This window comes from Megalobrama amblycephala, linkage group LG19 (assembly GCF_018812025.1).
Source record: "Megalobrama amblycephala isolate DHTTF-2021 linkage group LG19, ASM1881202v1, whole genome shotgun sequence".
Lineage (NCBI taxonomy): Eukaryota > Metazoa > Chordata > Actinopteri > Cypriniformes > Xenocyprididae > Megalobrama > Megalobrama amblycephala.
The window spans coordinates 29,009,114-29,036,882 of NC_063062.1; the positions used below are offsets into that span (position 1 = coordinate 29,009,114).

General features: G+C 35.1%; 1 protein-coding gene across 1 annotated transcript; it reads right to left on the minus strand.

The window, feature by feature from the left end:
* Positions 1-2,427: 2,427 nt before the first annotated feature.
* On the minus strand, positions 2,428-26,830 carry LOC125254660 (long-chain specific acyl-CoA dehydrogenase, mitochondrial-like). Its single transcript, XM_048169381.1, has 11 exons — positions 26,589-26,830; positions 17,153-17,329; positions 16,907-17,044; positions 15,368-15,532; positions 15,097-15,163; positions 11,459-11,623; positions 11,237-11,338; positions 10,745-10,858; positions 9,012-9,139; positions 7,969-8,055; positions 2,428-2,911 (listed from the first exon to the last, which is right to left on the minus strand). Exons 1-11 carry the CDS (start codon positions 26,678-26,680, stop codon positions 2,818-2,820), a joined length of 1,329 nt encoding a protein of 442 aa, XP_048025338.1. The 5' UTR covers positions 26,681-26,830; the 3' UTR covers positions 2,428-2,817.
* Between the last annotated feature and the right edge of the window lie 939 nt (positions 26,831-27,769).

The window sequence follows — 27,769 nt, forward strand, 5'->3', positions numbered from 1 at the left end:
TGACTTTGTAGGTAGGAGAAAGAAAAAAGAAAGAAAAAAGAGGGGGGAAAATAACCTTTTTCAGGGCCATATTTCACCGAAAACAAAAGCAAGATACATAAGCAGATTCTGTCTGGACTTGCTAATGAGGAATGACACTAATTTTTTCGACAGCTTAGGATCTCCCACAGTGGCTTCACAGATCGAGAATGTGTGACTGAGAGCCCAAATTTAGCTGCAGCGGCAGACAGCATGGGTCGCCCAGAAATTAAATAATTGTGGTATTAAAGAATAGAAAGACATGACAGGCTGTTAGGCATCAACAGGCTACAAATCAACCCCCACACAGTGTGTGCACTAACTGGGGAACCTTAGTAAGATGAATGACAGAGCACTGATCAAAGCTGTGGTTTCGCTGATTTCGGGGGAGCGGGGAGCGGAAGTGATTTTTGAAGTAGCGGTTCAAATCAATTACACTCAAAGATGTTTTCACTGCAAGATTAAGTGTCAAATTTGTACATTAGTGAAATAAATTATTGCTTTATGAAATCATCACAATGTTTTCTAAATTGTAGTCATAAAAATTAGGGTGTTTTAGTTGTAGGCTGTTTATATATATATATATTTTTTTTTATTTTTTTTGCAAAAATGTGTTCTAGTTTGATTCTGTCACTCTCTTTGAGACCTTGATTGTTTTTCTTTTGCTGAGAAGATTTTACAGCATGCTTGAACAAAAGATTGCTTTGGTTATAGTTTGAGTACCAACCTTTCCATTTTGTTGTTTTTTAATCTTCCTTTGTATAAAAAAGATCTCCCTTATCCACCTCAGCATGAAATGGAAGTTGTGATAGCTTTTTCTTCCCTTTTGTGACATTGGCCTATAGCTATGGAAGCTTGTTTCTGCCACTAAATAAAAAAAATTAAAAAGGTAATTGTCACTTTTTTATCTCACAATTATTTTTTCAGAATTGTGTTATAAATTTGAAATCCCGAGTAACAAAGATTAGAACTGCGAAATATAAACCCACAATTTGGTAAAGTAAAGTCAGAATTACAAAAAAATTTTTTGCGAAAAAGCAATTGCGCGTTATAAAGTCGGAACTGTGAGACATTAACTTTTTGTGAGAAAATGTCAGAATTGTCGACTTTTTTTCTCAGAATTGGACTTTATAACTCATAATTGCAAAAAAGTTTATCTCACTATTCTAAGAAAAAAAGTCATTGAGATATAAACTCACAATTCTGACTTTTTTTCTCGCAATTGTGACTTTACTTCTCAGAAATTGCAAGAAAATGTCAGAATTGTGAGTTTACTTTTTTTTATCAAAATTGGACTAACTTGCAATTGCAAGTTTATGTCACAATTCTGAGAAAAAGTCTGAATTTCGAAATATATAAACACACTTCTGACTTTTTTCCTCACAATTATAAGTTTATATCTTGTATCTCACAATTCTGACTTTTTCCTCGCAATTGTGACTTTCTCAGAAATTGCAAGAAAATGTCAGAATTGTGAGTTGATTTTTTTTTCAGAATTGGACTTTATAACTTGCAATTGCAAGTTCATATCACAATTCTCAGAAAAAAGCTAGAATTTCGAGATGTAAATTCGCAATTCTGAGTTTTTTCTTGCAACTGCGACTATTTTTTGCAAGAAAATCTCAGAATTGTGAGTTGAATTTTTTTATCAGAATTGGACTTTATAACTTGCAATTGCAAGTTTATATCACAATTTCGAGATGTAAATTTGGAATTCTGACATTTTCTAGCAATTAGTTTATATCCTGCAATTCTGACATTTTTCTTGCAATTGCAACTATTTCTCAAAAATAACACTTTGTTATTCTTCTAGTTATTTACCTAGTAGCTAATTAATCGGAAGTTTTGCACATTCACAGAAAATAGGACAGATAACCGAGTGCTTTATGGACTTTGCCAAGAAGTTCAATCGAATCAATAAAAACGATCAGTTCAATAGAACAATTCGTTTGAAAATCATGACTTTGATCTTCTGACCAGGAGTCAAACTTGCTTTTGAAAGACGATTTTCTCTTCTCTGTCTAATCTATAGTCGCTCTGAACTTTCATAGCACGTCTCTATATTTGAATATCTTTGAATAAAAGGAAAACGGCTCTATAATTATACCCGTGACAGAAAGAGGGCGGGATGGAGAGAGAGTTGAACACTCTGGTTTTAATCTCTTTATAACACCCACCAACTAACTCTCGCAGACCACCCACCTCTGCTCCATGACTCACTATGAATACGCCAGCCAGCCAGAGACTCATAAAACACACATAACTTACACACACACTTATACAGACTCTCTTTGTTTACACAAATCATAACAGTGCATGATTAAAATTCACAAACTGTTTTTATTTTCCCGAAGGTGTCTTTGAAAAAAAAAAAGAGAATCACATTGTGAGATGAAAGAACAGAAGAGCCATCTTTAGAAACATCTTTATAAAGATTAGTACACAAAGAGTTGGCATTCACATATCAAACAATCAAAATCACTTGAAAAAAATATCTGAACTTAAGAACAGTAAAAGTGGTTTTAAGTTCTAAAGTGGTGCAAATTGTTCATCTGGAAGACAAATATTGCTTAAAATATATCCATACATAGAACATGGAGTCACAAACAGAAGAGACATTCTCTCCGGAGACACCATATGATATCAACATTCTGTCACATGACATTAACATTTACTATGCGTTGAATCACTCATCTGAGATCCTATTTATAATCAATAATCCATGAAGCTCCTGCTACAGACACAGAAGTCATGAAAGGCACCAAATCAAACTCTCATCTCATCTCATTTTTCCTATATTTATTTTTTGCTAACAATGTTGCGTGCGATGAGTTCTTTCATGATCTCGTTGGTTCCTCCATAGATGGGTTGGACTCTGGAGTCTGCAAAAGCCCTGAAAGAGAGAACACGAGACAGTCATTAAAAACTTTCTGCTGCATTGTATTTATGGGTCAAGAGAGAAAGTCTGGCTGGGTGAATCTCAAGAATGTCCAGGCTGTATTTCACCTCAAGAACAAAGAAAAAATAAATACATTATATTAATTGAAGCTTATTTTTAAGACCATTAAGATACTTTACACTGTGACATTTTCATGGCATGCACATTTCCCCTCAAATTGTCATTATTATAATGGAAGAGGGGAAAACATTCTCATTACTGTAATTTACAGTATCCAGACATGGAGCCTTTTTTATTTGGTAATTATTAATTATGATTCTCATGTGTATGTGTGTGTGTGTGTGTGTGTGTGTGTGTGTGTATATATATATATATATATATATATATATATATATAATACACACACACACACACACACACACACACACACACACACACACACACACACACACACACATACAATAAAAAGCTATAATACAATGCTTTTTAAAATGTATATCAACATAAGAAATACAGCAAATATCTACAAATACTTTGCAATTTAAATAATATAAAAATTTTCTTTCATTAAAGTAACAAGGACCAGAAATGTACTCAACTCTCATTACAAAAATAAGAAAATGTGCCTAATAATGTCATGAAAGTAAAAGCAAAAATTCTTGATGATACAATAAAATAAGTTTAAATTTTTTTTTACATTTCATTTAATCTAGCAGAGAGATAATCTATTTTAAATATCTAAAAACTATATATTATATATGATCATTCCGGGAGGTTCTGAAAGAGGCATTTCACACCGACACAAGGTACAACTGCTGCCAACAAAATATGCAAATATGTACTAGTCTGATTTCTGATAAGCCACTCTTGATAACTACATAGTCAAACTGTAGATTCCATGGAAAGACTATTTAAAAGTGTTTTCACAATGCACAAAAGCATTTCTATTAATGGCAGGTCAAATGAACCCATTTAAATAGAGTGAGATATTTGTAGTTGTGTGACAGTGCAGAGCTGAGAGAAACACGCCCTCTGCTGGACATTATAATTACAGGAATTGAACATGCTATTTCAAACTGTGAAGCTATGGAGCCCCTAAAAAGACATGGTGAAGGGGAACAATATAAGATGGGAGGAAAAATATTAAGTCAATGCTTTTATGTTTTCTCGCAAATGTTTTGCGTTCTCCAGAGAAACTTTGCATTCGCTGGCTTTTTGCTCACAAAGTTTTTTGCAGTTTATCGGGGGAATGCAAAACTTTTACTAGAGAACACAAAAGCATTGAAATATTTTTTTTCCTCCCATCTCATATTTTTCCCCATCACCATGTCCCTTTAGGGGCTCCGTAATCAAGCTGTTAATATGATTTTCAGTGAATAACTACTTAAATTTGAAAATATCATATGACCGCTGAAGAGTAAGAATATAGTGCACAAGTTGAATAAACAAGTTGAATAAAGAGTTATAGTTACTTATATGTATAAACACATACAAAAAATTACCCACACCTGACTTTGATTGCATTTTTTTTTTTCCACGTACTATCAAAATTTTTACATTTGGCCAGTAGCATATAGCCAACGACCTATGATTTTGAATTTCCTACGGTGGTTTCATCTTGATCGGACTAACAGTTTAGAAGATATTGGCAAAAGTTTTTTTTTAAAGCTAAGTCACAACATTTGCCAAATCATAAATCGAAACCTAGCATATTTGGTATCATTGGGCTCAGCAAGGAATCAAGAAATCCAAGGAGATGACCTCCGTGAAAAAAAAAAAAAAAAATCAAATTCAAAATTCGGAAAGAACGCAGCGCCAGTTCAGTTTTTTACGCAAGTAGAATAGGGAAGGGTAGGACATACAGCGTAAGCTTTTTGAAGAATACGGAAAGCGGAAGCATGTGCGAGACCATCATTTGTGTTTATAAAGCATATACATTTGTATTTCTTTTCGACCAAAGAAAGAAAGACATGAACATCTTGGATGACATGGGGGTGAGTAAATTATCAGGAAATTTTTATTTGAAAGTGGACTAATCCTTTAACGTAGAGCACCACAAATTGGACACAAGGTTATATCTCCGCAACGCTTTATCATATTCAGACCAAACTTGCAACATGTCATGCCAAGCGTAACCAGAGGCTACATGCTGCGTTTCGGCGCAGCGCCATCTACTGGTCTGGAGATATGAAAAATGCCTATTTTTGCTTATAACTTCTGAACGGTTTGTCTAGAAATCATAAAAGTGGTCTCATCAGATTCAGGGAATCATGCCGAGTCAAGGGATATCCAATTTTCAGCCATTTTGAATTTTGGCATAAAATGCTGTATTTTATGAATGCATTATCATATCATTGCTCGGTATGGGTACCAAACTAGGTATGGGACATCAGCACGATGCCCTGAAGGAGCCTGGAGTAAAATCAAATATTCAAATGCTTATAACTTTGAGTGTGGTTGACTTATTTTTATGTCATCTCCTTTGATTCCTGAATCCTTGCCGAGTCCAACGATACCAAACATGCTAGGTTTCGCCTTATGGTTTGTGCGACGTGGTGATTTAGCGCTTAAAAAACTTTAGCGAATATCTTTGAATATGCAAAACTTTTACTTTTCCTCCCATCTCATATTTTTCCCCATCACCATGTCCCTTTAGGGGCTCCGTAATCAAGCTGTTAATATGATTTTCAGTGAATAACTACTTAAATTTGAAAATATCATATGACCGCTAAAGAGTAAGAATATAGTGCACAAGTTGAATAAACCACTTACGCTTATTCTTCAAAAAAACTAACTAGGTATGGGTCATCAGCACGATGACCCAGTTTAAACCAGTTTAAACCACGTAAGCTTATTCTTCAAAAAGCTTATGCTGTATGTCCTACCCTTCCCTATTCTACTTACGTAAAAAACTGAACTGGAGCCGCATTCTTTCCGAATTTTGAATTTGAATTTTTTTTTTTCATGATCGTTAATCCGATCGAGACGAAACCACCGTAGGAAATACGGAACCTTAGCTGGTTAACTAAAAACTATTGCCAAAATGTCAAAATTTTGAAAGGAAGTGGCAAAAAAAAATCTAATTTTTTATGTTGTCATACATATAAATGTTTCTAACTCCAAAACGAAATAAGATACTTTAACCAAATTTGACACACACACACGTATGGGCTCACTCTGAGGACACATAAAAAAAGTGGTGGGATTGTGCCTCTTGGTGGCGCTATAACTGAACAAAAAATGAAATTGCCATTAATTACAATACAGTATTATTATATGAAACGCTATATTATATAAATGCATTGGTGTATCATTACAAAACTCATTATGTGTCATCGGCACACTGTTCTGAAGGTTCTCAAATGGTTTCAAGACAGCGCCACCTTGTGGCCAAATGTTGCAATAACATTTTTTAAAAATGCAAGTGGCCTTATATAAATGTGGCCTATTGTACTGAAACTGGTCTTAATTGATTCTGTGGGTCATGTTGAGAACATTAAAGGGTCATGAAACCCCAGAACACATTTTTTGAGCTGTGAACAGATATGTATAGGCTGCACATCATTGAAAACACTAAAGGTACTCATTAATTTTATTCATAATTGGAAATTAGTTATTTTTGCATTTTTCAGAGCGATTTCTGTCTTCCGGTTTGAAAAGCAAAGTCGGAGCAACGTCACAAAATCTGACGTCATCGTGTACCACCAGCAAGACTGGCTCCAGTATGGGCTGGTCGAACATGCTGACGTCAACAATTTCTGCATTTATTCATGAGAAAAAGCACATTCAATCCAATCACTGACTGCACTGTAGTATGCATAAGATTGTAATTGCTGTATAATGCATGAGGAAGTATCACTTCTCTTGCCTCCGTCTCTTGTCATTCAGAGACATATCGTTGGTGCTTGTGCACCACAGTGCTACAACACAAAAATGCGTTTCCCTGCGACGGGACCAGAACAGAAGTTTGAGTGCATGTGGTTTGTTTTGCTGTAATCTACCAGCACAAATGGAAAATATGTTCGCATAAGATCGCATTACAAAAGTTTCAAATGTTTCAATGCGAATTCAAATGTCACAAAAGTGCTGTTCATTCACCTCTGCCTTCGGACACGCGAGCCGTGTGTATGTTTCCCCCAGCACAGCAAGCACAGGAGTGTTGTTTGTATTTTGTCCGCGATGCGGTCAGAACTGAAGTTTGAATACGAACACATGAAAAATTCGATTGTTATGATATACACGCGGAGCGCGCATATGATCGGTTTCAGCGCGGAGCTCCACGATGAGTTTAACAACACTAGCCACGTGGATTATACAGAATAAAGTATCAGTTTTTAAAGTTTTTATGGATGTATTTCACACATTTTCCTGCACCAAACATGAACCAGCACGGTGTATGCACACATATTTCATCAAGTCTTCTTCAAATGAAATATATGTGCAAACTGGACACTGATACGTGTATCTGAACGCGATGACACGATTATTCTGATGAACAAAAGACTTAGAGAATGGACAAAAATTAAACTATGTCTTTATTCTCTTTGTGTTAAACTACGTGTCGTTTTTAATGAGACTGTAGTGCTCGTAAACGTAATTAATGTATTATTAGCCCTTTTAAATATTCTTTCGCATTTCTCCCTTGTGCTTGGGAATTTGTTGTCATTTTTTAACAGTTAAATTACAATAATTCTTTTTGTTTTGATCATGAGCTGTTCACAGGTAAAAGTTGCATTTTTCAATACATTTAATGCATTTAAAAAAATGCAGCATTTTTTCCCTCTGACAACACAATTTACATTATTATACTTCAAGCAGGAAAATACAAAAGTCTGTATAAGTAAAACTCATGTCCCTGCAGCTTGGACATTCTCATTTTTTTATCTCATTTATTCATCATTCTTATTTTATTTTTGTGTTTAATGGATTTTATTTGTGGGTGAACTATCCCTTCAACGACCGTGTGAAATCACTGTAACAGAACAAACACTGCATTCTGGTTACAAGGCCAAAGTAGACAACGCTGATGTTACTTAGTGACTGTTACTCACTTGGCTATCGGATACTCCCACATGTAGCCCCATCCTCCATGAAGCTGCAGGCACTGAGTGGCAACTTTATTCTGCAAATCTGAAGCCCTAAAGAGGGAAAAAGACACATTCACAATTGGTATAACATCAGATGCTTTCTTAATTGCTGTTTTCTTAAATGCTGTGATCTTGCTGTGTGTTTATTTTTTTGTTATTGAGAGGGAAACGCACAGCACATATTTACATATTCATCTAAGCAGCATGGGCGGCGACAGGATGTTTGCTAGCACTATACCGCTGCTTGTGTATTTCAAACTTTTTTTAAGTGGAGGACAAAAAAGAACTTTGCTATGAGTATATCAGGGCCTTAATGTAAACTACAGATCATTAAATACCGACACAAAGTCGATACTGAAATTTAAAAAATGTGACGCTTTGAGCAGTGTTGAGTGGATTCGTAAACACCTCTAATTGGCCATTCTGTTCACGCGCTCAACATATATGTCTGTGATTGGCTACAATGTCAATAGTGTAGCGCTCAGCTCACACAGAAGTCACTTTCAAACCAAGCAGCTTTCTAAATGTTAAGCTGCGAATTTGCATCAACAACTTGAAGCTGTTGTGAAATTTCGCCCTGATGCAAAATTCTTGATCATGCAGATTCCTATTGAAATTACTGAAAAATGAATCAAACAATGTTAAATATGACTGCACATATAGACAAGGCTTGGCAAACTAGTCCAATTAGAAATAATTATAATTTTATATTATACATGCATGTTATTAAAATGTATTGAAATTCAAGCTGAACCTAAATTATAAAACTGAACAGAGATCAGTTAAAAACAATGGACACTCATTCAGGTTCATCAGATCAACACCCTCTTACAAGAAACCATAAGAATTTTCAAACATTTCAAAACCAAGGCTCGAAACAGTATGACGTGACATAGCCTTGTTTGTTGAAATAACATTAGTTGGGGAGTACAAAAGCTTTCGAAGCTTCATTAAGCAGTGTTTCAAAAGTGCCCAACACAAGTATTTTTACTCAACAAGAGACTCACCAGTATTTGGCCATAGATGCTGTGTTTGAGTCCATTTTCTTCTCACTGTGGAGCTGAAGGCAGCTATCAACGAAAGCTCGACCTACACAGATGTCTGTCTTCAACTCAGCCAGTTTGTGCTGAACCACCTGAAATATAGACAGTCACATATAGTTCTGATGATGATGATGTGGTGTTATTATTGCAAACCTGATTTAGACCTCACTGATTCTACTCATCTATATGCACAAATGAACAACATAATGAAGCTTATTTAATTTCTCTGAGCATCTGTCTCAAACTGCCAGCAGGATGGAGGGATACAGTTACAAAGTGAGTGTGTGGCTGTGACCTTACGCGAGGTTAAAAGCAGACTAAACAAATGAGGACACTAATTATGAGGATCTGGCACAGAAACTCAATAGAACCGAAAGGGTTTTTAAAGGGGTCATACCATGAAAAATCAAATTTTCCTTTTTTTGAGATAAGAGAGCTCATAATACTGTGAAAATAATTCCTTTCCTGCTTCCAGTTTGTCAAAGCAGAAACTCTGAGAAACTTCTCATCATATTTTGAGAGTTTTCTTGGCCTTCCAGTCCTTTTCCATTCCATTTAGGTTTAAGAGAGCCGGTTCCTGTTATTGCTCAAGTATAAGGGGAGGTCAGTATATACTTGCCACTTTAGCCAATTGAAGCCGTTTTTTTGTTTTTCTTTTATATATATATATATATATATATATATATATATATATATATATATATATATATATAAATGTATATATATATATATATATATATATATATATATATATATATATATATATATATATATATATATATATATATATATATATATATATATATATATATATATATACATATATATTTTACAAAATTTCCTGTATTTTCTGGTTAAATTCTAATAAAGAGACTGAGTATATATCTATATCACCATGGGAATTAATGAGTAATATCTGGATTAACCATTTGATTCATTCTATTATTTATATATGAAAAAGACTTCAGATGCAAAAGCATTTTTGTCAAGTACTGGTACTTCTTCCAGTGTTGTCTTCACATCTATAGCTAGTGGAAAAGAATCCAACGGATGGGACTCAGGCAGAAATCATATTCATGTAAGAGCTAATGTATTAATGATTTATTAACATTACTGTAGTATGAAGCAGTGTGGCTGAAAGCCGCTGGAGCAGAACAAGGCTGCTCGAGAGCAGTGGAGCTTTTATTATGCCGCAGACAACCACTTCCGCTTCTTCCGGTCATACATATGTGGGGTGATGCAGCGCTGTTTTATCATAATAGATACACTTGTGTGTTGAAAGTTATATTAATGCTACTCTGTGCATTTGCTCTAAAGCTATTATGAGACACTTGTTGTAATCTGCATTTAGCTAGTTCGATATTAGGCATGGTAAAACATGGTACTTGCGGTAAATCAAGAAAACAAGATTTAAACAGTAAGATTTACTGTGTTGAGCTAAATAACAATGATTTGTTTTCTGTTGATGAATGTATCCAAACAGTTGCTCACCTGTCTAATAAAAACACATAATATATTAAAGCGTCTTTGGTGTTTCCATGGTTTCTACAAAATAAAACCGGAAATCGAGGGTAACGTGGGTATGATGTCATTGATAGGTGACGCACGGACATGGTTTGTGTCCTGGTTAACATTGTTCTAGTGGTTTTTGGATATTTTAATCCAAAAATCTTACATATTGCGCCTTTAATATTTACCTGCAGGTCAGCGATGGTCCTGCCAAATGCCTTCCGCTGCATCACATAGTTCCTTGCCTCTTCAAACATGAACTCACTGCTGGCCAGGCCCATGACTGCTACAACAAGGCGTTCCTGCAGAATGACAGAGAAAGAAAAAACTGACTGAAATCTCTCCCTGTTATATAATGGTGTGCCTTTTTGTAGAATTGTTTAAATTCGCAAAATCTTATTCCCTTCATATTCTGATATCTTCTACTGACAATGCAATCCGTTTACAAAATAATAGAGGGGGAATTGATTGGGTGCTGAAGTTAGAAGGGGGGGGGGCAACTCTAATTATACAAATAATACTCATTTATACTCTTTACATTCTTCTACAAAAGCAGCACAGAGCTTATAAACACTACTTATACAGAGGTAGGATGAAACAAAAATATCATCAAAACTTCTGAAGGCAGTCAGCTTCCTTCAGAGCTAGACAGCAGAAGATTTGTGCTCTCACTGTTATACCTGTGGCAGCTCGTTCATCAGATAATAAAATCCTTTATTGACCTGACCCAACAAAGCTTCAGCGGGCAAACGCACGTCCTCAAAAAACAGCTCAGCTGTATCCTGCACAGAAACAGAGACACAAAACTTTTACCTATATAGTGTTTCAATAACTCTTACATAAGACGGCAAATTATATGCATTTAAAACAGATCTTATGTATATGGAAGGCTTCAGGGGCACCTGAGCTTTAAGTCCGAGTTTCTCCAGCTTTCGGCCCTTTTGGAAGCCCTTAGTGCCGGCATCAACCAGAAACAGACTGAGTCCATGAGCTGCTGTCTTCGCTTCACGGTTAGTCACGGCTACTACAATCACTACATCACTCATCCAACCGTTTGAGATGAACACCTGAAAGAAAGTGACAGAAGTAGAAGACTGTGTTTTAACAAAACCTGATGGAAAATTTATGAATATTCATAACAATCAACAAACTAATCTGCAGAAGATTCACTCAGCAAAAGATGTTCATGTTTAAACCCCTCCCAGCTTAATATAATTAAAAAAAGCAGTAGTTCACTCAAAAATTAAAATTATGAGAGAACTCAAAATGTTTTTGTTAGTCTAAGAACAGTTTTTATTGAAATCAAACTGCCAAACGACTCGTTTTGTACTCCCATCTCTTTCTTAGGTAACAGAGATGAAAACATCACAAGACTGCCTGTATAGACAGATCAATGCTTATTTCATCAATGCACATTTTGGCCACCCACTGGTACATGTTAGTGTAGAGAGAGATAACACTTGGAATAAAAATAGATTTAGATGTAATCTAAGTTTCAAATGTTGTGCAGTTCTTAGCTGTGGAAGAACAATGTAGCTGCACAATTTCTGAAGGATTCTAACATTTGGAAAGTGGCTGTTTATTTTCAACAAAATACCTGATCATGTCAGTTGGGCATAATTAATTATGGTACAACAGGATATAAGCTTTGAAAAAACAATTTTAGTGAAAGATGGACACAGCCCTTAATGCTGCAACACGTAAACCATGTTAAATCTAAGGCCCCTTAGATCTTCCAGTTTCACTGAATAACCTCCCGGAGGAAGTGAGAGGTAATATGGGTAATACTTATATTTTTAAATGTAAATTAAAAATCCGCTTATGTAATCTGGCATTTATTTAGCATCTAATTATTTTCTGATTCTAGTATACCATTTGTTTTATTTATTATCATCATTTACAGTATCTGTCAAAAAATTGGAAACATTACAATTTTTGAATGTTTTTGAAAGAATCTCTTATGCTCATCAAGGCTGCATTTATTTAATCAAAATACAGTAAAACAGTGCTATTGTGAAATATAATTACAATTTTTAAAAATAATTGTTTTCTATTTTAATACATTTAAAAATGTAATTTATTCCTGTGATGGCAAAGCTGAATTTTCAGTGTTACATGATCCTTCAGAAATCATGCTAATATGTTGATTTGATGCTCAAGAAACATTTATTATTATTATTATTATTATCAATGTTGAAAACAGTTTTTGCTGCTTAACATTTTTGTAAAAATAATGATACCATTTAAACATTTGTGGTAAGATTAAAAAAAGGGAGAAATTAATACTTTTATGCATCAAGGATGCATTCAATTGATCAAAAGTGACAGTGAAGACATTTATAATGTTACAAAAGATTTCTATTTAATAAATGCTGTTCATTGAACTTTCTATTCATCAAAGAATCCTGAAAAAATATCACCATTTCCTACAAAAATGTTTAGCAAATTTTCAACTTCGATAATAAGAAGAAATGTTATCTTAGCACCAAATATTCACAGGTATAAATTACATTTTAAATAAAAGCTGCAAGCAGCGATAAAAGGGCCCTCACACCCGGGCTCACCACCACCCGGTGGCCTTAATAAAACAGTGGGTGACATTTTAAGAGGATAAATAGAGGAGAAATATGGCAAAGTCATGGCAGCTCTATGCTTGTTTTTGTAAGTTTAATGTAGATTAACTTTCTTTGTCTGTTCCATCTGGTCGATCACGTGTTGTATACTGACTGTATACTTGTATATGTATACATGTTATCTAGCAACTTCATATAAAGCGTCCTTGGGTTCTTGAAAGGCACTAAATAAATAAAACATTATTATTATTATTATTATTATTATTATTATTATTATTATTATTATTTTGATGCACCATACTTCCTGCTGGCAGCAGGTGGCGCTTTGACCGTAACTAAATATTTCCATGTTGATGTCATCAGGTCAGGACTATTATCAAACATGCGAAGTTTGGAGCAGATTGGACATTGTATACCTGACTTACAACAACTTCCTGTTTCGTGGTGTTACAGATGCACTATGTAACATTTTCTGTCCGCTAGAGGTCGCTAGAGGCCTATTCAAAACAAAGGCGTAGCTTGATGACGCCAAGTTTGAGCGTGGAATCTTGGACATGTGGTCTTCACCTCAATGGCCTGTAGAAAATAATCAGGATAGGACTCGGGAAGAAATCATGTTCATGGATGTGATTAACGTTACTGTAGTGTGAAGCAGAGCAGGATCGAGTGTTGTGGGAGCTGAACAAGGCCACTGGAGCGCCTCACGAGCAGTGGAACTTTTATTACACCACAGTCGCCAGCACAGCTCTGTTTCTCATATTAGATACATTTGAGTGTGTTAAAAATGTTATAACATTACTCTGTGCTTTTGCGTGGCGGCTGCTGTGAGACACTTGTTTGAGACACACTGCAGTAAGCTAGATTGATTTTAGAATATCATGTTAAATGCTGGATAGCTTGTGTTGATAAATGGCATGCAATTAATTTTAAAATGTATTGTATGATGGAGAATTCTGTGTTACTGTTACTAAAAATAAAGCTGCATCTGATTATGCTATGTTAGCTATTTGACAAAATAGTGTTTTTCTCTGAGGCATGGTAAAGCATGGTACTCGCAAAAAATCAAGAAAAATAGATTTAAATAATAAGACTGAACGTGTTGAGCTATATAACAATAATTAGTTTTCTGTCTATAAATATATCAAAACAGTTGTTGCCTTGTCTATTAAAACGTGTAATATATTAAAGCGTCTTTGGTGTTTCCATGGTTTCTACAAAATAAAACCAGAAACCGAGGGTAACGCGGGCAATTGAGAGGCGACTCCTCACCCGTCCCGGAGCCATGGTTAAAATTGCAACTTTCTCAAGATTTACAAATAGTTGCAAACATTTGGGATGTTGTAAGTAGTCAAGTGAACAAAATATATAACACTGGCCTAGTGGTTTTTGGATATTTTACTGCAAAATTCTTACATATTGCACCATTAATCACATACTTTAGCACTTAGCCAAGTGTTGCATGATTTAGCGGGTTTCTAACATGTTTGGTACTTCATGGCATATACAGTTGCATTACAGTGTAAAGCATGCCATTTCCTGTTGCCAGCAGGTGGCGCTATGACAAAAAAAACAAGGTGCTCAGGCCCTAAATATATTCAAATAATTTAATTTGTAATAAAATTTTGCAATATTACTGTTTTTACTGTATTTTTGAAGAAATAAAAGCAGCCTTGGAGAGCGGAGACTTCATTAAAAAAATTTTAATGATTCCAAACTTTTGACAGGTACTGTATTTCTATTTTATTTTGCTTTATAAACATTTGATTGTTGATCATTCTTTTTTAATTCTATTCTAACATTTTAATGTTTTATTAAGAACTATTTTTGTATTATTTTAATTGCTTGTATTTTGTCAGTAACATGTTTACACTTGCATTAGATTAGTTTGAAAGATGCTATTTAGATTATGATTGATTGATTGATTGATTGATTGAAAAAATCTTTGCATCACTTGCACTTGTTCATACCTTGCTTCCATTGAGAATCCAGTCAGTTCCATCTTTTTTCGCATACGTCTTCACTCCTTGAAGGTCACTTCATAGAGAAAATAGAACACTTGAACTGGGACGACTCAGTGAACAAAAGAATATATCACAGTATGACTCAGAAAGCATGAAAACATGATGCACACTGGGAGTCAGTGTCTTTGTATCTTTAAAAGTGAAGTTCATTTGTTCACCCATCCAAGGGACTAAAGTGCCATTTATTCTTTAATGTCATGTCTGCACTGAATCCCACCTGCCGGCTGCAGGTTCCGTCATAGCGATGGCCCCGATGCATTTCCCAGCAGTCAACTGTGGAATATAGCGCTCGATCTGAGCCTTGGAGCCATAGTGACTGATATAAGGCATTACAATCTCAGAGTGGAGAGAGAACCCAGGACCACTGCAGTTACAGTACATTCTACAACACAAACAGAGCCAGAACACCTGCTACATTACAACACACACAGACACACAAAGCCAAGGGTAAAACTGAACTCTATACAGTCAGGGTGGTGCACCATTCAGAAGCAACTTGCATTTTAAATTCCAGTCCTTAAAGGATTAGTTCACTTTCAAATGAAAATTACCCCAAGCTTTAAACACCCTCAAGCCATCCTAGGTGTATATTACTTTCTTCTTTCTGATGAACATAATCAGAGAAATATTAATAAATATCCTGATGCATCCAAGCTTTATAATTGCAGTGAACAGGGGTCATGAGTATGAGCTGAAGAAAGTGTTCCATCCACATCCATCTAATATAAACGTGTACTCCACACAGCTCTGGGGGGTTAATAAATGCCTTCTGAAGCGAAGTCCAGAGCCATGTGGAGTACACGTTTATGATGGATGGATGTGGATGGAACACTTTCTTCAGCTCATACTCATTGATCCCACTCTCTGCCATTATAAAGCTCGGATGCGTCAGGATATTTATTAATATTTCTCAGATTGTGTTCATCAGAAAGAAGAAAGTCATATACACATAGGATGGCTTGAGGGTGAGTAAAGCTTGGGCTAATTTTCATTTGAAAGTGAACTAATCCTTTAATTTGAGGCAGTATGAAGGACACAGAATTGCAATTCAAGTGTATTCAATTCTAGTATATATTTTTAAAGAATAATATTTAATAAATTTACTTTCATTTATGTCAACATTTATTTATATCTATTATTCAATATTCCCATTCTTATCTTTCTATATTCCTATCTATTATCACATTTTATTTAATATATTACTATTTTAAGGTTCTGGAATATGGAGGACATTTTGTGGCATTTGTGTTGTTTAGTGGTAGCTAGATTAAAATTTGTTTTGATAACTGTGGTAATTATTTTGATTTTTCTTTTTCTGTTTTTTCTCTTTTAAAAACAGACGTAACATTTATCTATTTGGGGTGCTTATTTGGTAGACGACGAGCACATGAAGCTTTGCGTTGTGCTGCTTATATTTATTAAGCGTTAAAATCGCCCCTTCCCATGCCCAAAACAAGGCGTCTGTGGATGAGAGAACATTGTCCTGCACCACTTCACAGATGATGAGTGGAAGGAAGGAGAATTTTAGAACAACAGATATTTATGACACTATATTTAACAACAACATCTGTGCATCATCTGTCATTACGCCATCCATGTCATTGCATATGCGCAGAAATTTCCAGTTTCAGTTTTCAGTCCGATCAAGTGTTGACACGACCTATTGAACTGTTTTTTCTGATAGTCTGATTACAAACAGCTATTTACTAATCTACTATAGCTACTGTGACAGACAGGTGAGGGCGGGGTTACTCACTGCTCCTCCAACACGATAGCAGCGGATAGGAGGTCTCCTCCGATTCCTCCATGCTCCTCAGGCGTAACTATTCCCAGCAATCCGTGTTCTCCAGCCTTTTCCCAAACCTCTCTGCTGACCTCACCAGCCTTCTCCCACCTGTAAGCAAGTATATGCGCATACATTTAAGACTATATCACATTTTTAATCTTGTATCTATTACATGTCAGGATGAGATGGTACGACAAAGACAAACTTGTGACTTACTGAGTGTGATATGGAACAACTTCCTCTTGAAAGAACCGCCGCACATTCTGACGGAACAGGTCGTGTTCCTCTGAGAAGATCCGTCTGGTGCCGATGTCCATCAGCGTTTTGGCCATGGATGTTTCAGGTCGAAAAGGAGCTGCTGTTTTACCATGCTGGATCTCTGCATGCTGCATTCTGGGAATCAAATTAACACCTTAAAATAGACCAGGCTATAGTTCTTTAAATATTAGAAATATATTACATATTAGAAATATATTTTTACCTCTGATTTAATAATATGTTCAACCACATTCACATTCCATTGTATTTATGTGGTACTCCAAGGTAGTTTAACAAAAACAACAGTCCATACAGAATACTTTTACTTTTGGTACTTTTTTTTTGTTGTTAGTATAACATTCCTCAAAAAGTTCTATTAATTTACATTCTAATTTTGACTGTGAAAAACGCATAGGAAACACCAGTGTCATTTGAAAATGCACATATTAACACTTTTATTCAGTGGTGTATAAAGTACTCGAAAACCATACTTGAGTAAAAGTATAGATATCTTACCAGAAAATGACTTTGGTAGAAGTTAAAGTCACTGTTTAGAATGTTACTGGAGTAAAAGTTTTAAAGTATGTGATATTTTTGGTACGAAAAGTACGATAAGTATTTTTTGATATTAAACATACTTAAGTATTGAAAGTAAAAGTACAAGTAAATATAAAATACAAAAGGAGCAAACAATATTATTAAAAATTGTTCTGTACACAGTTTGAGCAGGAAGACTGTGTTCAGTTTTAACTCTTTCTTACATTTTGTTGGCTAAATGTTCATTGTAATTTTTAAATATAAAAAATACTAATATATTAATTATACATTGATCATTCATGTCAAATCATAGTGCATTATAACTAATGTAAGAGACAACTTTAAAATTTTAAAATGTAAATGCAAAGGCATAGCCTAAGTCTACTATATGTATACTTCATGCATTATTTGACTCTATTTTAGAAAACTTGATTATCTATTCAAAATGTGTGTTACAGTGCTGATAAAAAAAAGAACTGAAATCGAATACATTTCTGATTTATGTTTCTGTCGCTGCATGATAAGGAATAGTTTAAATATGCAACTTCGCTGGATAATGAATGCATAACAGTGAACAAATGGATAAAAACTAATGAATGGTAACAATCATGAGATTAAACAGCTGGTGTTTTTGTCACATTGTTTTAACCGCTTGAGGTACTACTAATGTTAGCATCCTCTCAGCCTCGACAGCAAACATACTGTTTTCCACTAATGCAGCATCTAGTCAACAATATATCTGAAATACATCTGAAATTAATGTTTCATTTTATTCAAGTGGGTGTTAAAAAATAATTAATATGAAATAAATATTTCCAGATAATAATTTTTTTAAAATTTGCTTTGACATTAGTGGCAAAAGCCAATTATTCAAGGGTGTAATTTTGGTGTGAACATTAGGTAAAAATTTACAACAGCACATAAAAATGTGGTCATGAGTTTCACAAACATACATAAACCCCAGCCAAGCTAATCCACTAAATCCACTAAATCCACTCTCTGTCAGTAGGTGGCGCTTTTGGAACAACAGAAATAGAGCTGTGACCCCAGTAACCTCAGTAAACAAAGCAGCCCTGCTTATAAACACTGTGCGTTACACGGAGGTAAGATGAAAAGAAAATGCCATCAAAACTTTTATCAAGTCAGTCAGTTCCCTTCAGAGGTACATTCATAGAATTCATTTATACTTTAATTCATATAATTTAATATAATTTCCCTCAGAACTCAGATGTAAAGGTTGTAAAACCTCTCCTTCTTTCCGTTATTTTTTAATCAAAATGAAACTTACGCTAGGCCTATATGCATGTTGCTTCCTTTCATCATTTTAATGATGATGAAAATATTAAACTGTGATATACTAACCATCAGAAATTGCCTCATGGTTTATATGATGTTTTAGATTATTTAAGCACCTGTAAGCTTATCAGTTTGACAGAATTTTCTACTTCAGTGTGCCGTAAGAAGTCAAACTATAACATTTTAGCACTTTATAAAACACTTAAATTTTAGCACATTTATAACACTTTTTTATCATAGCATGTGTTATGAAAAATAGCAACCATAGCCTATAGAAACAATAGCTACAACATGTCACAAAAAGTGCTTGCCCCCTTCCTGATTTTTCATTTTTTTTGCATGTTTGTCACACCTTAATGTTTCAGATCACTGGTTCTACATCCACTGGTTATACACTTGTGTGTTTTTGATTTTCTAGGTTTGTACAAAGTTACACCAAATCACTGAAAAAAGCACAAGATTTCAGGAGGCGTTGGGAGAGCCAGACATCACTGATTTTGTCATTGTGGTCAATGAAAGAACAAGTCCATCAAGCACTGCAGTTGTTATAGAAGATGATCTTCAGTTTTAGCATGTTCAGAAGCACTTGTTTACACAGTTCTTCAAGAAGGTTTATTAGGGGCCAAGCCCCGAAGGGGCTGTAGCCCCTATTGTAATTGTACGTTTTCCCTTTTATTATTATTATTCTTCCTCCCGAATGGGAGTCTATGGCAGCCCTATCAACGGAACATGAGAAAATGATGAAATTTGGCACAGTTGTAGAGATGCTCATGAATAGTGATTGGACCAAATTTGGAGTCTCTAGAACCAACTCTTTAGCGCCACCACCAGTTCAAAATTTCAACATTCTAACGGTTTTAACATTTGAACTGTTTGTCATAGAAAAATTAAATTTAGTTCATCTGATTCGTCTCTTCATGCTGATGCTATTCAACTTCTTACATTAAGTCTCCACCCATTACAGTAGCGGCCATTTTGAAAAGTACAGTATTTGTTTTTTTCGCTTCTCCTCCTTCAAAATTTGTCCAATTTTGTCCAAACTTTGATCAGGTGATCTTTGGTCTGAGCCGCACAGAAATGACTGAACAGATTTTTTTTATTCATCTTTGTTCAAAAGTTATGATGTCACGAAGTTAACGAGGTTGACCCAAAATTGCTATAGAGGCTGTATCTCGGCCAAACTTTGAGCAATCGAAACTAAAATTGGTACACTTGATCAAGACCATGATCTGAGGTTCCATGCCAAATTTGGGAACAGCGCCACCTACAGGTCATGAGATCTGAAAAATGGCTATTTTGGCCAATAACTTTTGAACACTTTATTAGAAAATCAAGATCTTGGTGTCTATGGATTCCCTGTGCCATGCCGAATCCGAGGATATCGAATTCGTCAACATCGGATGAACCACGTGTCCGCCATTTTGAATTTTGTCATAAATTGCAATAACTTTTAAACAATTTGACATATCTTCACACAAATTGGTACGTATGACCTTTAGAAGGTCCTGAAGGTACCTGAGAAGTTTCAACACAGCGCCACCTACTGTTCCACAGATGTAATGATTATTGCAAAACCACTTATAACTTTTGAAAACACTTTCCAAAATGTGTATGCTTTATGTCATTTTATTCCCTGGCTTATGCCGATTCCGACGATGTGTCATTTGTCATTTTCCTTAAATGTACCTGTCTGCCATATTGAATTAAATCAAAAACAGTTTTTTCGCTACTCCTCCCACAAATTTTGGTCAATTTTGTCCAAAATCAGCTCAGATGATCTTTGGACCGAGCCGCACAGAAATGACTGAACGGATTTTTGATATTCGCTACCATTCCCAAGATATTCATCTCTGAATGTGACCTTGCTTGTGTTTGTTGTCTTATACTAGTTAGCTTAGCACAGTAATTGCTTAGCATGCTAAACTATTGCTATTCTTTCTAATGTGGTCTTCAGTCAACAGGTTAACCAAAACTTAGTTGGCATTAAATAACTTTGCATACTAATATGGTTAACATGCTATGAAGCTTTTTTTTTTGTGAACTCTTTCTCACACTGAAACCTCTGCTTAGCATACTGATGAACTTGCATGGCTGATTAGCTCAATGTGTTACGCCACGGATCCCGAATGCTCTGCATCGTGGGTTCGAAACTCAGTGTGACACATGCCCAGACCGCATGAGGTACTGTGGCAGGAAAAGATGCAGAACTTGTGTCTGTTCTAGGCATTCTGCCTAAAACTGGTCTAATCTGAAGCTATCACATGCAATTCCTTTATGTCCAAATTCGTAGTTATTCTTCTTCCCCCTGTATGGTAATCAATGAACCATAAGAAGGAAAATTATCAAATTTGGCATGCTTGTAGTGATAGTAATTAAAAGTAATTTGACCAACTTTGGAGTATCTAGGACTAAGTCTATAGCGCCACCACCAGTTCAAATATTCACTTTTGTAAAGGTTATAACTTTTGAACCCTTTGTTCCAGAAAAATGAATGTCAATACAACTGATTCCTCTCTTCATACTGATCACATTCAATATCTTACATTAAGTCTCCACCCAGTACAGTAGTGGCCATTTTGAAAAGTACAGTATTCCGTTTTTTCGCTACTCCTCCTTCAAAATTTGTCCAATTTTGTCCAAACTTTGATCAGGTGATCTTTGGTCTGAGCCGCACAGAAATGACTGAACAGATTTTTTTTATTCATCTTTGTTCAAAAGTTATGATGTCACGAAGTTAACGAGGTTGACCCAAAATTGCTATAGAGGCTGTATCTCGGCCAAACTTTGAGCAATCAAAACTAAAATTGGTACACTTGATCAAGACCATGATCTGAGGTTCCATGCCAAATTTGGGAACAGCGCCACCTACAGGTCATGAGATCTGAAAAATGGCTATTTTGGCCAATAACTTTTGAACACTTTATTAGAAAATCAAGATCTTGGTGTCTATGGATTCCCTGTGCCATGCCGAATCCGAGGATATCGAATTCGTCAACATCGGATGAACCACGTGTCCGCCATTTTGAATTTTGTCATAAATTGCAATAACTTTTAAACAATTTGACATATCTTCACACAAATTGGTATGTATGACCTTTAGAAGGTCCTGAAGGTACCTGAGAAGTTTCAACACAGCGCCACCTACTGTTCCACAGATGTAATGATTATTGCAAAACCACTTATAACTTTTGAAAACACTTTCCAAAATGTGTATGCTTTATGTCATTTTATTCCCTGGCTTATGCCGATTCCGACGATGTGTCATTTGTCATTTTCCTTAAATGTACCTGTCCGCCATATTGAAATAAATGGAAAACAGTTTTTTCGCTACTCCTCCTACAATTTTTGTCCAATTTTGTCCAAAATCAGCTCAGGTGATCTTTGGACCGAGCCGCACAGAAATGACTGAATGGATTTTTGATATTCGCTACCATTCCCAAGATATTCATCTCTGAATGTGACCTTGCTTGTGTTTGTTGTCTTATGCTAGTTAGCTTAGCATGCTAATTGCTTAGCATGCTAACCAGTTGTCATTCTCTTTAATGTGGCTCTTCAGTTATCAAGTTAACCATGAGCTTCATTAGCATTAAGTTAGCTTAGCATGCTAATATGGTTAGCATGCTAAGTAATGCTTTTTTTGTGAATTCTTTGTTAGACTAAAAGGTTTCTTCCACAGTCTGTTGAATGTGCATCCTCAAGTAGCTCAATGTGTAAAGCCAGTTATCTGAAGAGCCCTGTATCCGAAGTTAGTGGGTTCGAATCCCAGGTGGAGCGGTTTTATAAAATAGTGTGTTTTGATTCCTTTACTGCCTCTTGGATTAGAAATAAATGCTTTTTGTTTCATGCTGTGTTCATTTTCATCTAAGCTTATGTACATTCTGAGTTCATTCTTGCCCGTAATTCTGAACCAGCTGTTTCATGTTTGTTCATTTTCTGCTGTTTTTCCTCTTCCTGCTCTGTATTGCACTACAGCATGATGAGCTGCAGAATGATCTAAAGTGCAGCTTTATAAGAATTCTTCATTTTGAGTTCATTTTCACATGAACTAATAAACTTCGGCAGGTGTGGAAACATTCACTTGCACAGTGGTGCAATGAGATGAGAAATGGACCTTGGACCCGGAGGTCGTGGATTCAAATCTCGTGTGGGGTTCCTTTATACAATTGTGTGTAATGAGTCATTTTGATACCTTTTTTATCCAAATAAGGATTGTGCTAATCTTTATTCCTCTTCAATGAGATACAAGTATTTTAGTTCATTCCGTGTTCATTCTCTGAACTTCTATTGATTTTCATTAGGGGCCAAGCCCCAAAGGGGCTGTAGCCCCTATTGTAATTGTACGTTTTCCCTTTTATTATTAGGGGCCAAGCCCCGAAGGGGCTGTAGCCCCTATTGTAATTGTACGTTTTCCCTTTTATTATTATTATTCTTCCTCCCGAATGGGAGTCTATGGCAGCCCTATCAACGGAACATGAGAAAATGATGAAATTTGGCACAGTTGTAGAGATGCTCATGAATAGTGATTGGACCAAATTTGGAGTCTCTAGAACCAACTCTATAGCGCCACCACCAGTTCAAAATTTCACTATTCTAAAGGTTATAACTTTTGAACCTTTTGCTCTAGAAAAATGTAATTTAGTACATCTGATTCATCTCATTATGCTGATGCTACTCAACATCTTACATTAAGTCTCCGCCCATAACAGTAGCGGCCATTTTGAAAAGTACAGTATTCCGTTTTTTCGCTACTCCTCCTTCAAATTCTGTCCAATTTTGTACGAATTTTGATCAGATGATCTTTGGACTGAGCCGCATAGAAATAACTGAACAGATTTTTTTAATTCATCTTTGTTCAAAAGTTATAATGTCACGAAGGTAACGAGGTCGACCCGAAATTAGTATAGAGGCTGTATCTCGGCCAAACTTTGAGCAATCGAAACAAAAATTGGTACGCTTCATCAGGACCATGATCTGAGGGTCCATGCCAAACTTGGGAACAGCGCCACCTACAGGTCATGAGATATGAAAAATGGCTATTTTGGCCAATAACTTTTGAACAGTTTGTCAGAAAATCAAGATATTGGTGTCTATGGATTCCTTGGATCATGCCGAATCCGACGATACCGATTCTTTCAATATTGGATGAATCACGTGTCCGCCATTTTGAATTTTGTCATAAATTGCAATATCTTTTAAACAATTTGACATATCTTCACAAAAATTGGTACGTATGACCTTGAGAATGTCCTGAAGGTACCTGAGAAGTTTCAGAACAGCGCCACCTACTGTTCCACAGATATAATGTTTTTTTCCAAAAATGCTTATAACTTTTGAAAACACTTTCCAAAATGTGTATGCTTTATGTCATTTTATTCCCTGGCTTATGCCGATTCCGATGATGTGTCATTTGTCATTTTCCTTAAATGTACCTGTCCGCCATATTGAAATAAATGTAAAACAGTTTTTTCGCTACTCCTCCTACAATTTTTGTCCAATTTTGTCCAAAATCAGCTCAGATGATCTTTGGACCGAGCCGCATAGAAATGACTGAATGGAATTTTGATATTCGCTACTGTTCCCGAGATATTCATCTCTGATTGTGACCTTGCTTGTGTTTGTTGTCTTATGCTAGTTAGCTTAGCATGCTAATTGCTTAGCATGCTAACCAGTTGTCATTCTTTTTAATATGGCTCTTCAGCTATCAAGTTAGCCATGAGCTTCATTAGCATTAAGTTAGCTTAGCATGCTAATATGCTTTTTTTTGTAAATTCTTTCTTACACTAAAAGGTTTCTTCCACGGGAGGTTGAATATGTGTCATGAAGTAGCTCAATGTGTAAAGCCAGGTACCTGAAGAGCCCAGTACCCAAAGATAGCGGGTTCGAATCCCGTGTGGAGGGGTTTTATGAAAAAGTGTGTTTTGATTCCTTTATTGCCTCTTGGATTAGAAATAAATGCTTTTTGTTTCATGCTGTGTTCATTTTCATCTAAGCTTCTGTACATTCTGAGATCATTCTCGCCCATAATTCTGAACCAGCTGTTTCATGTTTGTTCATTTTCTGCTGTTTTTCCTCTTCCTGCTCTGTATTGCGCTACAGCATGATGAGCTGCAGAATGATCTAAAGTAAAGTTATTAAATATAACATTCAGTGCAGTTTTATTAAAATTCTTCATTTTAAGTTCATTTTCACATGAACTAATGAACTTCGGCATTTGTGCCAATATTCACCTTCACAGTGGTGCAATGAGATGTGCAATGGACGCTGAACCTGGAGGTCGTGGGTTCGAATCCCGTGTTGGGTGGTCATTATTCAATTGTGTGTAATGAGTCATTTTGATTCCTTTTTTATCCAAATAAGCATTGTACTAATATTTATTCCTCTTGAATTAGATACAAGTATTTTTAGTTCATTCTGTGTTCATTCTCATCTGAACTTCTATTGATTTTCATTTCATTTCCACCTGTCCTTCTGAACCAGCTGTTCTGCATGAACATTCAATTTCTTCTGTTTTTGCTCTACCTGCTCCGTATTGCGCTACTGCCCCTTCTGGGGCTTGGCCCCGAATTGCTGCTTGCAGCTATATTTTTATTTGTTTTTTTTAGGTGTTGTTGTTGTTGTTTTTTGTCTTTTGAGTTAGTATTTTTATGTAATAAAGTCCTGCAGAGGTGCCCAATCCCGTTCCTGGAGATCTTCAGCTAAGTTCAGCTAAGTTCTTCAGCTAATTATTTTGCTAAGTACAAAATGTTTAACAGTAAAACTTTTTACATTTACCAATGTGTTTTAAAACATTTTTTTTTTAATTTTTAAATTTTACAGTCTGTGTATAAGTAAATACCAGTGTATATATTTTTTTCAAAATGTGGTAAATATTATTTTATTTACAATAATTGTATAACAACTGCCGATGTAATTGATGTAATGTAACAACTATTATATTATTTGATGTAATATAGTTTTGTAATTGTTTTGTAAATAAAATGATTTCATGCCAACCAGATCAAGTGAGTTCTTTACAAATGGATATATAATTGCTTTCATAATAATGTGATGTTTGTATAGATTTAAGTAATGTTATTTATGTATTATAAATTATACAATTAAAATGTAAGTAAACGTTTTGGCTGGGTATCAAATTTAAATGAAAATGTATGAACAATATGGTAGATTTATATAAACGGGGCTGGGCCGTTTCTGGCGCGCTTGATTGCGGCAGTGTCGGCATGGTAACGGCTGAGGAAATGCTAGTTATTTGGTCAATCCTGCTAAATTAAGTTGCCTTACAATATAAAATAATGAGTAAGCTACTTAGCTTAGCTTTTTTTTTACAGTAAAGTTATAGTAACAACACTTACCAGTTTTTGTTTTCCTATATTTAATAATAAAATTATTACGTTGTTGTTTAGACGTAAAAATAACCTTTTTGTGAATTATTAATTAATGCATTGGATAATTAAATATGGAAAAACAAACTGTTTCTGTACAGACAAAACATTAAAGAAAATGAAATGTATATGGAAGAAACTGTTGATGAAAACAATAAATAAAACTCAACGACACTCACCTAGACATAGTCACAGTAAACGCCTGTTTACTCCGCAAATAAACATTTTTCGTCGCAGGAGAAAAACTCCTAAGTATCTTCAGTGCAAACATGCTGAAGTGTACGTGCTCGACTCAAACGGTAAATCTCAAATTTTGACGGGTCAAATATCCTCTGTGAACTTCACTCTAATTACAGAAAAAACCAATAGGCAATAGGGTCTGGCTGCAGACAAGATGCACTCTCAGCCGCGCATGCGCACTAAGACAAGGTGCACTCTCAGTCGCGCATGTGTACTAAGACGAGATGCACTCTGCCGCGCATATATACACTACCTCTCAAAAGTTTGTGATCAGTAAGATTTTAATTTATTTGATTTTAATTTTTATGCTTATCAAGGCTGAATTTATTTTATGAAAAGTACAGATGCCAAAAATACAGTATTGTGAAATATTGCAATTCAAAATAAGTTTTGTATTGTAATATATTTTGAAAAAAATGTATTTATTTGTCATGCAAAGTTGAAATTTCATACTCCATCATACTCATCACATGATCTGTCAGAAATCATTCTAATATTCTGATTAATCATCAATGTTGGAAACAACTTAATTCTTTTTATAGCCTGTTATAAATGTATTCTACAAATTCTGTGAAAAATAAAAAAGAACAGAATTTATTCATATTAAATTCTTAAAAAAACGTCTAAAAAATGTCTTTACTAACACATTTTAACAAATGAGCACATACCCTGAATACAAATATAAATTTTTCATATTAAATATTTTCTTTTTTAAGATTACTTTTTTAAGATACTAAACCTTTGAAGTGTAGTTGAAAGTATTAAAATAGAAAACTTTTTGATCAAATAAATATAGCCTTCATGAGCATAAGAAACTTTTAAAACATTAAAAAAAAGTTTATATATATTGCTGCTCAAGTTCAGTATAATATGTATATAGAGAGAGAGAGAGAGAGAGAGAGAGAGATTTATGCATAACTCGAAATCTGGAATCTGAGGATGCAAAAACAATCAAAATATTAAGAAAAATCACCTTTAAAGATGTCAAAATTAACTTTATAATGAATTAAATCATAGCTTAACAAGTCAGTCACATTGCTACTGCTACGGTCACATTCAATGTTAATATTCAATGTTAATATACTTCCAAATACACCAGGAAAAAAAAAAAAGAAAAAAA